At 40.0% G+C, this 12,172-nt stretch overlaps 1 protein-coding gene across 1 annotated transcript in view; it reads left to right on the top strand.

The window, feature by feature from the left end:
- The window catches only part of CCDC170 (coiled-coil domain containing 170), a 132,321-nt gene that overhangs the window by 58,136 nt on the left and 62,013 nt on the right, over positions 1-12,172 (top strand). Inside the window, 3 exon segments of the mRNA XM_007196928.2 lie at positions 7,576-7,631; positions 9,382-9,510; positions 11,131-11,387. Of these exon segments, the coding sequence (XP_007196990.2) occupies positions 7,576-7,631; positions 9,382-9,510; positions 11,131-11,387 (442 nt within the window).

The following is a 12,172-nucleotide window of genomic DNA, read 5'->3' as shown; positions in this document are numbered from 1 at the left end:
TAGTAATGAGAGATGCTATGCATTGCGGTTTGGGATTTGAAATCTGCCTTTAACCCGTTTTATTCTGGACACAAAAGAGAAAAATTAATTCTGAAAACTTACTTGTGGATCTTGCCTTGTCATCTTGCTTTGTCACCTTGCAAGAATTCTTCTGAGGAGGTTAAAAATTATTTGGTTTCTTTCTAATGTGAAACCTGGAGAGATTACATATGCTAACGTTCCGCAATCTTCTCATTGTTTACAAAATTCATCTCTCAGGAGACTGTCGCTGTCAGGAGTGTGTATGCTGGAGGTCATGGCCTCCTTTGAACAGAAGAAATATTATCAAAATGATGAAGTAGCATCATTTTTGTTGAGTTTTCTTTGGGCAGAGCTAAGAGTTACCTTGGAAGAGGAAGCAGGGGTTTAGTGCAACACAGATGTTATTTAGGTTGTTTTCTCTCTCTGGCTTGTCCTTTGTTAATTGGAGATCTTTTTAGAGTTAATAAAAACATTAAGAATCATTGAATTCTTGTTTTAATCCTTGAAGATACTGTTTTGGCTATAATATTGTATTATTCCATTCATTTTTGTGGTGAACTTCCTGTCCGAAATGTAGTCAAAACCTTCTTGCTGCCCAAAAAATACATTCCAAGTACTGCTGGAAATTCAGTGATTCTTCTTTTTACCTCTGCCGCCTTGTGCACGCTGAGGTTCAAGTTCAGGGTTTCCTGTTGCCTCTGCAGCCAGTAAAGAATTCACATGGTATTCAGTTTCTTAAGTCTGAAGATTAGGATGTGAAAGCTGAGAACATAGTAAATTGGCCTCTTTAAACATGCTTTCAGTTGTCTTTCACTTAATTAAGAAATTGATTTTAATATTACAGTTATATCCACTTTTCCTTTAAAAATGAGAACATTACATATAAACTATAGTTCCTTTTGTCAATCACCTCTAATCCTGATCCCCTTCCCCTGTTCTCCAGAGGTAATTATTAAATATGTTTGGTGAGTATCCTCCAGACCATTACAAAAATACTTTCTGCATTCATACTTAAGCCTATAGAAAATATGTTATTTTGTTTAACATGTATTTTAAAAACATAAATGGTATCATACTATTAGTTTTGTTCTCTGATTTACTTTATTTGAAAAACAGTATGTTTTTGAGATCTATCTGTGCTGCTCTAAATAGGTTTAGTTCTGTTCTTTTAACTACTTTCTAGTTTCCCATCTTATGGATGTACTATTGTTGACCAATTCCTGTATTGATGGACACTGCGAACCACGAACATTCATGTAGAATTACAAGTAGAATTGTGGGTCACGGGGTATATGCCGAAGTGTCTCCTGCAGTGGCAGGGACATTTTATATGCCCATTCATTAATCCTACTTTAAACTTAATTTCAAAATTATATAGCACAGAAGAGCAATCACTGCTTCCAGATCTACTACCAGTTGTTTGCTATTTGGCAAAAGAATTTCCTTTTTAGTCCTTAATAGCTTCATTTTTGGATGAGAGGATAAGAACAGTCCCTGGGGGATAAGAATAGTCATAGGGGACTTCCCTGGTGGCTCAGTGGTTAAGAATCCACCTGCCAATGCAGGGGACACGCGTTCGAGCCCTGGTCCAGGAAGATCCCACATGCCACGGAGCAACTAAGCCTGTGCGCCACAACTACTGAGCCTGCGCTCTAAAGCCTGCGAGCCACAACTACTGAAGCCCTCCTGCCACAACAACTGAGCCCACGTGCCACAACTACTGAAGCCCGCGTGCTGCAACTACTGAAGCCTGCGCGCCTAGAGCCTGTGCTCCGCAACGAGAGAAGCCACCGCAATAAGAAGCCCGTGCACCGCAACGAAGAGTAGCCCCTGCTCAAAGCAACTAGAGGAAGCCCGCGCGCAGCAACGAAGACCCAATGCAGCCATAAATAAATAAATAAATAAATAAATAAATAAATAAATAAATAAATTAAAAAAAAGAATAGTCATAGGGCTGTTGTGAAGATTGAATGGAAATAGTTCCACCCCCCGCCCCCCAAAAAAAGAAATAGTTCCTGGTTCAGTGAATATTAGTTATGATCCTATATATATGTATATATATGAGATACATATCTAATATATAAGTATATATAAGATACATATTTAATATATATTGGAGTTATATCAGGATTAGTACTTGAAGCAAACCCTCAAAAGTTTTGGCATCTAGGTTTTTCTAACTGCAACCCTTCCCCATCTGAAAAGATGACTCAGTTTCTTTTAGTAGAGCCATAGTATTAAGAACATTTTGGAATACTGCATTCTTTGCAATAAAGATATAGAGTTAGAAGGGTTTTTAAGTGACACCAAGAAAAAAGGGATTAGAGAACAATGGAAAAATAATAGATCGGATTCTTCACAAAACTTGATTTAATGCAGAAATGTCTTCCTCCAAAATTTGTCCCACAACTGCTAAAATGTAGACACTCAGATTTATTTCCTGAATTCCACACCCATCACACTGTCCCCTGCAGGCACTAGTAAACCCCGGAAACCAAATGCAGATATAAGAAGGAAAAGCAGGAGGGCCAGGAAAATCCTTCAAAGTCCGGAGAAGAACTGATGAGTAGTCAAAATTGGCATTGGTTGGAGAAATACAATTTGTAAGACTTAATTTATGCACTGTAAATTAGGGAAGAAACTACTTGGGGGGAAGAAGTTGGGGAGTAGGGGAGAGAGTCTTAGAAGGGATTGCTCACTGGGGCAGCACTGGAGGCTTAAAGAGGGATGGGGAGAGAGAGGGAAAGAGATAGAGAGAGAGACTAAAGGAAGCATTCCACAGTGGAAGTGCCTTGGTGACAGAGTTGTGCGCTGCGGTATGGAATAATGCTGGAACAAAGGGGAGGTTGGTTATGGGATAGAAAGATACGAATGGATTTAGGTGCTTTTGTGTGTCAGAGGTAGGCAGTGATTTTCCTCTCATTTTCTTTTCTTTTCTTTTTATTTTTTGTTCATGGGAAAATAAGACAACTAAATACCATAGAAGCAAGACTGGCCCAAGACATTGTCCCCAGGTCAGATAATTGGACACATTGTGTACTAAATTATGAATAAGCTGATCTCTTCTTTCTGCCTTTGTGCTTTGAAACTATCCTTTATTCTGAAAAGCCTATGAGCCACCCTGTGAGGCAATTTCAATCATTATCATAATATCAGTAGCCGAATCAAATCATAGGTAGTTGGCTTTCTAAAATTAATGTAAAATTGCTTCATGGGTTGGCTGAGAGAGACCTAGTAACTTGGAGTGTCCTCATGTGAGGACAAATGGATGAGTTTTTAATCTTGCCATTTTGAGTAGGGTAAAATTAGTTTCTTTAAAGTGAAGATTGCTTAATATTTATAGAAAAAGTTGAAGAATTTTCCAAAAATCTTATTAACTTTAGGGGGCTTAATTAAAAGAGCAAACCCCTGAGATGTCTGCTCTCACATGCATTCAAATTCCTATGCTACTGGGATTGTTTCTTTGTCCTTGTGTTTTCCATAAAGGCACCACATGGCAGGTTTTGTGATTTTTGTCTATTCGTGTCCTTATTCCTTTTGTTTTTATTTAAGGGGGGATGTTTACTCTGATTATAAAATTAATTTCCAGTCACTATAAAGGATTTGGAAAATATAAAAACATATAATAAAGAAGAAAATAAAAGGTAGTCCTATAACTAAAAGATAACCGCAGTAACATTTCTTCCCAGTATTTTTCTTTTCTTTAAATTATATTTAATTATACAAGTAATGCATAAATATATCCTTCTTGAAAAAAACAAAGCCTTTCCCCTCCCAGCTCCAATACTATTGTCGGCCCCAGAGGTGAGGACTGTTATTAAGGTGATGTGTGTCCCTTCAGACCTTTTTCTCTTTTTCTTCTCTAAATATATTTATAGAAAAGACATAGTGCTTTCCCTCCCTATGTGTTTTATGAAAAAAGGTATCAAACTGTGGATCTATACTTTCTTACTTTGTTCAGTGGTATATCTTGGAGATATTCTTATGCCCAAACATACAGCACGATCTCCTACTGCTTGTTGCCTAGTATTCATAGTTTGGGAGTGCCTTTTTTAGTAATTGCCTTGTTGATGGGAATTTATATTGTTTCACACACCCCCTCTTTTTTGATGTTATATCGTTATGCACATATGTGACTATTTTTCAAGGAGAGATAATTGAGAGGTAGAGCTGCTGGGTCATAGTATTTACATTTAAATTTTTAATAGATATAGTGTAATTGGAAGGGTATCCAAAGGGCTTAACCGACTTTACTTACATATAAGACACCCAAGACAAAGTGATACCGAAAGGTTGACAATAAAAAGCTGGAACAAAGGTATATGTAGTCAGATGCAAACAAAAAGAAATCAGGAGTCATGATCTCAATATTGGAAAAAGTTGAATTATGAGCAAAAAGGGTCAGACAAATAATGGCACATTATCGTGCTACGCGGTACAATTCACAACGAATATATGAAATTTCTGAATCTTTGCACCAAGTCAAGCAGTACCAGTGTTCATTCAGCAAGAATACAAGTGCTACAAGGTGATAGAGAATTATAGTAGTAATAGGAGGCTCTAACTCACCTCTCTCGAGCCATGATAGAGTAAAAGGATAGAAATTAGACAAGACTAGAAATGCCTAATTAAAATGATGAATAAAGTAGAACTAATTGATACATATTGAAGTTCAAGCTCAGAAGATAGAGAATATACCTTTTAAATACCCATTGGATGTTCATAAAATTGAATATTCACAAAAACCTTGATAAATTTCCTGAAGTAGAAATAATATAGAAAAGGATGATGGTGAAAATGTGTAATGGCTGGCATAAGAAGGGCAACCTTCCAGTCTGAATGGATCCAGTTCTGAATGGACATTGGTCCACCCCACTGGTGTACACCTGTGAATGTCAGCCTGGAATACAGACGGGTTGTCTGAGCACAATGCAATAAAACAGACATCCTAACAAATTCTGAGAACAGAGAGCCACAAAAACAACTAAGCCCTTAAAACAACTCAGGTCAAAGAAGAAATCCAAGCCAAATATGAAGAACACTACATAAGGATCTATGGGACAGCCAAGGAAGGGCTAAGAGGAAACGCGTAGGCATAAATAAGTAAATTCATGTATTCTTCTTTCAGTTTTCATATTGTTTTTCCCTATCCTTGTAATCCTCTCATGCTACTGCTGTGCATTTCTTCTCATTTCAAGCTACCTCAGAGTGTCTTGAAAGAATGGATTTCTGTGGTATACTCCATATGGCAACTCTGTTTTTAGTTTTTTTTTTTTGAAGGAACCTTGATACTACTGAGTATTTTCCGTATTGACTGTACCAATTTACATTCTCATCAACAGGTAAGAGGGTTCCCTTTTCTCCACACCCTCTCCAGCATTTGTTATTTGTAGGCTTTTTGATGATGGCCATTCTGACCGATGTGAAGTGGTACCTCATTGTAGTTTTGATTTGCATTTCTCTAATAATTAGCAATGTGGAGCATCTTTCCATGTACCTATTGGCCATTTGTATGTCTTCTTTGGAGAAATGTCTGTTTAGGTCTTCTGCCCGTTTTTTGATTGGGTTGTTTATTTTTTTGTCATTGAGTTGTAGGAGCTGTTTGTATATTTTGGAAATTAAGCCCTTGTCAGTCACATTGCAAATATTTTCTCCCAGTCCATAGGTTGTCTTTCATTTTGTTTATGGTTTCCTTTGCTGTGTAAAAGCTTATAAGTTTAGGTCCCATTTGTTTATTTTTGCTTAAGAAAACATTGGTATAGCAACAGAAAAAAAAAAAAAAGAAAACATTGGTATGATTTATGTCAGTGTGGTATACTCCAGAGCTCAGCTCAACACAGAGGTGTCTCTGGGGCTCAGTCAGGGTTCTTTGGAGAAGCAGAACCAGTAGGATGTATATGTATGTATATGTGTGTGTGTGTGTGTATATATATATGACAAGGAATTGGCTTGAGTAATAATGGAGGCTGAGAATTCCCAAGATCTGCAGTAGGCCAGCTGAAGGCCCAGGAGAGCTGAAGGTGTAAATTCCAGTCTGAGTCTGAATCCAAAGGCAGGGGGAGATTGATGTCCCAGCTCAAAAACATGCAGAGAGAACAGATTCTCCCTTACTCAGGCTTTTTGTTCTATACAGGCCTTCAGTGGATTGGATGAGGCCCACCCACGTTGGAGAGGGCAATCTGCTTTATTCAGTCTACTGATTCAAATGTTAATCTCATCCAGAAAATCCTCATAGATACAACCAGAATAATGTTTAAACCAAATATCTGGACACCCTGTGGCCCAGTCAAGTTGTCACATAAAATTAACCATCACGGCTACATATGTGACATGTGAGAATTCCTGAACAAATGGAACAAAGGCGATTTTATTTGGAAAACTCAACATTTAAGAGATATTAATTCTCTTTAAGTTTATTTATAAAGTTAACATGCTCCCAATAAAAATACCAACAGGATTTTTTGGAATTTGATGAGCTGATTCTAAATTTCATATGGTAAAATGAACACGTAAGAATAGCCAAGGAGGAATATTTTTAAAAAGAAGCCCTATCAGGTACTAAAATATATCAATGGGCTCAGGGCTGCCTTTCGAGCCCTGCTGCCAGTGTTCTTCACCTGCTCTGACCCCTCAGCCTCACTGCCTTCTCTCTGATCCTTGATCACACAGGGCATACTCCTGCCACAGGACCTTTGCTCGGACTTTTGGCTATTTGAAAGATGTGGGTTGCTCCTGTTTCAGTACCTCTTGCCTATTTAATTTCTATTTAATCATCACTTCTTTAGGGAAATTTTTCCTTCCACATCCCTAATTTTAAGTCACTTTCCTTTGTTGTCTGTTTCTTTCTTTGCTTGAATTTATTTCAGTTTGTAATTACACAATCACCAGTGTGGTTGTTTGATAAATGCTCTTTTTCTTATTAGACTGTAAGCTCAGTGCCTGACCCAGAATAGGCTTTTCGTAAACATTTGCTGATGAATAATCTCGAGTCTGCTGGACTTTGAAAGGTGATTTAGACCCTAGCAACTGTCTTCTAAACTCAGTAATCAAGAGTCCTCCTCATGTAGGCCCTGCTCCAGTGTCAAAGGCAATAATATCTTAATATGTAGTTTCTTTCGCCCATGAGCATGTGAAGATGCTAATGCTTTTAGCATGGTGGTGTCCTGCATTACACTGTGACCTCCTCAAATAAAGGCCCACTTCTAAACTGTCTCAGGGGCTCTTAATATTATATCCAATGGACACAATAGTTTTTCATAAGAAAGAGATATAAAATTATAGTATGACTATGTCATGTCTAAAAAATCATGTTAATCAATGAAAGAAATAATCATAGCCATTAAGAAACTTATTTCCCTAAGGAATTTTAGAAAATAGTCCATACATACTGTAGCTCAAACCTCTTGTAGGTGACCTAGGTCCTCACATGGCTTATTTTGGAAAATATTGCTGGAGTGGTTAGGGTGGAAAAGTTCCTTCTGAATGCTGGGTGAGGCTGAACAGGATGTGGTTCTCTTAACAAATGCAGTTAATTGTTTTATGCTTTCTCCCCAGGAGTACATGCCTGCCATCTTCTTGGATATGTTGTAATTGACAAACACTGGCTGTCCGTAAGTGCGCTGAAGGTTTTGTTTAGCATTTTGTGGATTGAAACACACTAGTCATGACAACGCTTGTTGTGAAGTTCAGGGCTTTAAGATGACTTTTGCATTCATGAGTATTTCCAAACAGTAGTCTTTGGCAGTTCAGTAGCTGGGCAGAGTCGTAAACAGGTTTTACTGGTGTGTCCCCCGAAGACACTAGATATTCCAGGGAAACCCTCCTTTATGTGACCTCTTTCATATTCCTTCAAAAACGAATGGCTTTCTTGTATGTCTTTCACAAAGACCCCAGTCCCTGGAAACTTCATACAGGTGGGTATCTGTCCAAACTCTGGAATAATTCTTTCAGAAAGCAGGTGTTATGGCATGAATAGGACAGAAACAGAACCAGAGGTTACATACTGACCCACAGCCCAAACCCATCAAATCTGCTCTGCAGATGTGTTTATTGGGATCATATGGTGTTTTTTTTTTTTAATTTAGATTAGTTACCCAGAGGCAAAAACTGGGAATTTTTACTTCAAAAAGCCCAAATATAGGACTTGTCTTGAAAAATTAGAGTAATGAGGCCATGCTGGGATCCATATTTCTGCATTGGCCGCCCTCAGTGGAGCTGAGAGCTGTTCCCTTCTGGATGGAGAAGGACTCCAGGCACGACCACTGTCTCTGGCCTCAGGCATTCATCTGAGTAACCTTCAAAACCCCAAGATAGGGCTTTCCTGGTGGCGCAGTGGTTAAGAATCTGCCTGCCAATGCAGGGGACACGGGTTCTAGCCCTGGTCCAGGAAGATCCCACATGCCATGGAGCAACTAAGCCCGTGCGCCACAACTACTGAGCCTGAGCTCTAGAGCCCTTGAGCCACAACTACTGAAGCCTGTGCTCTGCAATAAGAGAAGCCACCTCAATGAGAAGCCCACTCACCGCAACCAAGAGTAGCCCCGGCTCTCTGCAACTAGAGAAAGCCCGCGCGCAGCAACGAAGACCCAACGCAGCTAAAAATAAATAAATAAAAAAACAAAAACAAAAATCCAAGATAGGCTATGAGATTGAGAATAAATGGCATAGTGGATAATTATGAAGGAGACAGACTTCTATACTTAAATCACATGGTCTCTTTGATAAACACATGAAACACTTTATTCAACAGACCAGAATCTTTGTAGTCTGGAAACAGAAGAACAATAAAAACTGCCTCCTGTTAACCATCTTTTCTGGTGGTTGTTTGTTGATGCTATCTGTTCTGGTCAGAGGTCAAATAGCATTGGAGTTGGGCGGAAGGAAACTCTGTAAAGTGTCAAAGGCCAAATCTTTTTTGTTTTTTTTTAATATTTAATTTAATTAATTTATTTATTTTTGGCTGTGCCGGGTCTTTGTTGTGGCATGCAGGATCTTTGTTGCAGCATGCAGGATCTAGTTCCCTGACCAGGGATCGAACCCCGGTCCCCTACATTGGGAGCGCGGAGTGTTACCCACTGGACCACCAGGGAAGTCCCCCAAGGGGACATACCAACTCTTAAATGTCAAACTCCACTACCGTCCTGGGGGAGCCTATCATTCGTTCCTGGGCTGCCTCCTGCTTCCCTTAGAATTTTGAGAAGGAGAATGAAATAATCTGAACCAAACACATCTCTGGGCAGCCTTTCCAACATATTTGGACTACAAAGAATGCTTCTGTATTTAATCTTGCTTTGCACAGCTGCATGGAAAAGATTGTTTAACTCTCTTTTGTATATTTTGTCTTTTGGGGAACCCTATCAGGAAACTTATGATCATCTCTTGGAAGTCGCAGTTACTCCAGAGCAGTTAAACCACTATCGGAATGTGGTCGAGGCTGCCCGGAGTGAACTTGCAGCAACTCTGGTCAAATTTGAATCTGCTCAGTCTGAGGTGAGAGTCTGCGTCTTCATAACTCACAAATGGCCTTGTTAGCTTCTTATGGAGCGAAGCAGAGTATAGAGGTGATTAGAAATAGGACAAAGGGAAACAGTTTTAAACTTTTTGGCAAAGTTTATGCTTATTCTCTCTGCCCCTACCCTCTAGCTGTGGAGAACTCCTGAAAGGCTGTGCATTTGCCGTGCTGCAAAGCAGGGTGACGTGGGCTGGGTTCTGGATCTCAGGGGAGCTCTACATCCTCGAGAGCACCTGTGGGCACCTGGGGACTTCGGGTTTGGGCTGTGTGGGCTTTGGATGGCTGTAAGCATCCTTGGGAGTAGCTGCCTTTAATGTGGATTGCTTGCAATCTGAAGCTCTGGGGGTGGAAATCTGAATCCCTTTCTGTGGTTCTGATTGTCTGGGGAAAATTCTAGGAAGATGATTGGGATCCATTTACCCTCTGGGCTGGATCAGGTCTATTGTGGAGTTTCTGGGAGATTCTCTGTAGACTCACTGTGCTTATAGCCTGATGGCCCCAAGGAATCCTAGGCTTGCCTGTGAGGTAACTAGCATTCTCACTAGGCTGCCAGGATCCCACTGAAAGATGAATTGATAGTGTGTGTGTGTGTGTGTGTGTGTGTGAATAAATGTATGCATGCATACTTACGGTTCCAAAAAAATAGATACATTCATAAAGTTTTCTAATGGGGGTGGATCTGGTAGCTTAATAAGGCACATACTGTGCTCAGCATTTTAATGCCACAGAATTCATAAAAGTTAAAATGTTTCCTTTGTATAAATCCTATAATGATTTTCCTTTTCTCCTATATTTTTTCCAGAAATCCGAGTATTATCTTCCTTTATCACCCACAGTAAGGGTCCAGAAGGCCAGGGGGAGAAATGCTGTGATATATCGCATCGTCTGTATTGACTTGGGAAACAGCTATGGCCATGAGATTACAACTAGCCTACCTTGCAGCTTCCTTGTTTCATCGTGAGCAGCAATAGCAGTAATACAGATTTAGAAAATGAATTCTCATTGCAAAATATTTTATTGCTTTTTGCAAAATACACCACACATGTCTCTTGAGTGAGACTCAATTACCACAAGACATTGCTCAATTGTTTTTTGAAAAAGACAGACTATGAAGTCCACTATTTTTTTTTTTAATTTTTTTTTGGCTGTGTTGGGCCCTCGTTTCTGTGCGAGGGCTTTCTCTAGTTGCGGCAAGTGGGGGCCACTCTTCATCGCGGTGCGCGGGCCTCTCACTATCGCGGCCTCTCTTGTTGTGGAGCACAGGCTCCAGACGCGCAGGCTCAGTAGTTGTGGCTCACGGGCCTAGTTGCTCCACAGCATGTGGGATCCTCCCAGACCAGGGCTCAAACCCGTGTCCCCTGCATTGGCAGGCAGATTCTCAACCACTGCGCCACCAGGGAAGCCCTGAAGTCCACTATTTAGGCATGATTTCCCAGCTGGTAATATGGAAATAAATATGAAGAAAAAAAAAAGTAAAGTCAGATGAAGTCATGAATAAAAGATTGAAATTTTAAATTATGATTTTGGGGTTTTTTCAAGGTACTTCCAACTTATACCATTGACATCTTTTCCCTCTTTTTACTTCTTTTCAATGTTAGCTTCGAGAACTGCGATCCAAGATGCTTTCCAAAGAAGTTTCCTGTCAAGAGTTGAAAGCTGAAATGGAGAACTACAGAGAAAACAATGCCAGAAAATTGTCTCTCCTCACCTCTTTGAGAGACAGAGTTCAGGAGCTAGAAGAAGAATCAGCGGCACTCTCCACTTCTAAAATTAGAACTAAAATCACAGCTCAGTCTGCAATCAAGGAGAACCAGGAGTTAAAGAAGAAAGTTGTAGAACTGGACGAGAAATCGCAGTGAGGATATTTCAATATACTTCTCGGTGGAGCTAGTGTTAAAATACTAACTTCTTTTTTTTTTTTTAAACTTTAAAAAATAAATTTATTAATTTATTTTTGGCTGCATTGGGTCTTCGCTGCTGCGTGCAGGCTTTCTCTAGTTGCGGCAAGGGGGGCTACTCTTCGTTGCCGTGCGTGGGCTTCTCATTGCAGTGGGTTCTCTTGTTGCGGAGCTCGGGCTCTAGGCGCACGGGCTTCAGTAGTTGTGGCACGCAGGCTCAGTAGTTGTGGCTCGTGGGCTCTAGAGTGCAGGCTCAGTAGTTGTGGTGCATGGGCTTAGTTGCTTTGCGGCATGTGGAGTCTAGTCCCGGACTAGGGCTCGAACCCGTGTCCCCTGCATTTTTGAAAAAAAAAATCATTGACCTCACATATCTTTGGAGTCTTGAAAATTTTTTCCAAGCTCATTTCTAAATGTCACCAAGAATCTTAACAAACATGGCGTTGTCCTAAGCATGTTTATGCCCTATTGGATTAGGGTTGCAAATTCTTAGATATATACAATTTGGAAGATTTCCTCTAAGTAGAGGTTTAAGTGGAGGTGGTGGAATAGTGCACAGGGGGCAGGGTTTATTCAGAAGCTAGTTATAAAAATACCCCGGAAACCCAGAACACCCCAGACCACCCTGAACACTCCTCATTAGGGTTTATTGCCAGTTTATGCAGAGAACTCAGGAAATCTAGGTTTTCTACCCTTAGTTCTGACAAAAGGTGATTACTGAGATAAAATTAGGAGCTACCTGTTC

Source organism: Balaenoptera acutorostrata, chromosome 14 (assembly GCF_949987535.1).
Source record: "Balaenoptera acutorostrata chromosome 14, mBalAcu1.1, whole genome shotgun sequence".
Classification (NCBI taxonomy): Eukaryota; Metazoa; Chordata; class Mammalia; order Artiodactyla; family Balaenopteridae; genus Balaenoptera; species Balaenoptera acutorostrata.
This window is presented reverse-complemented; position numbering and strand designations above follow the sequence as displayed.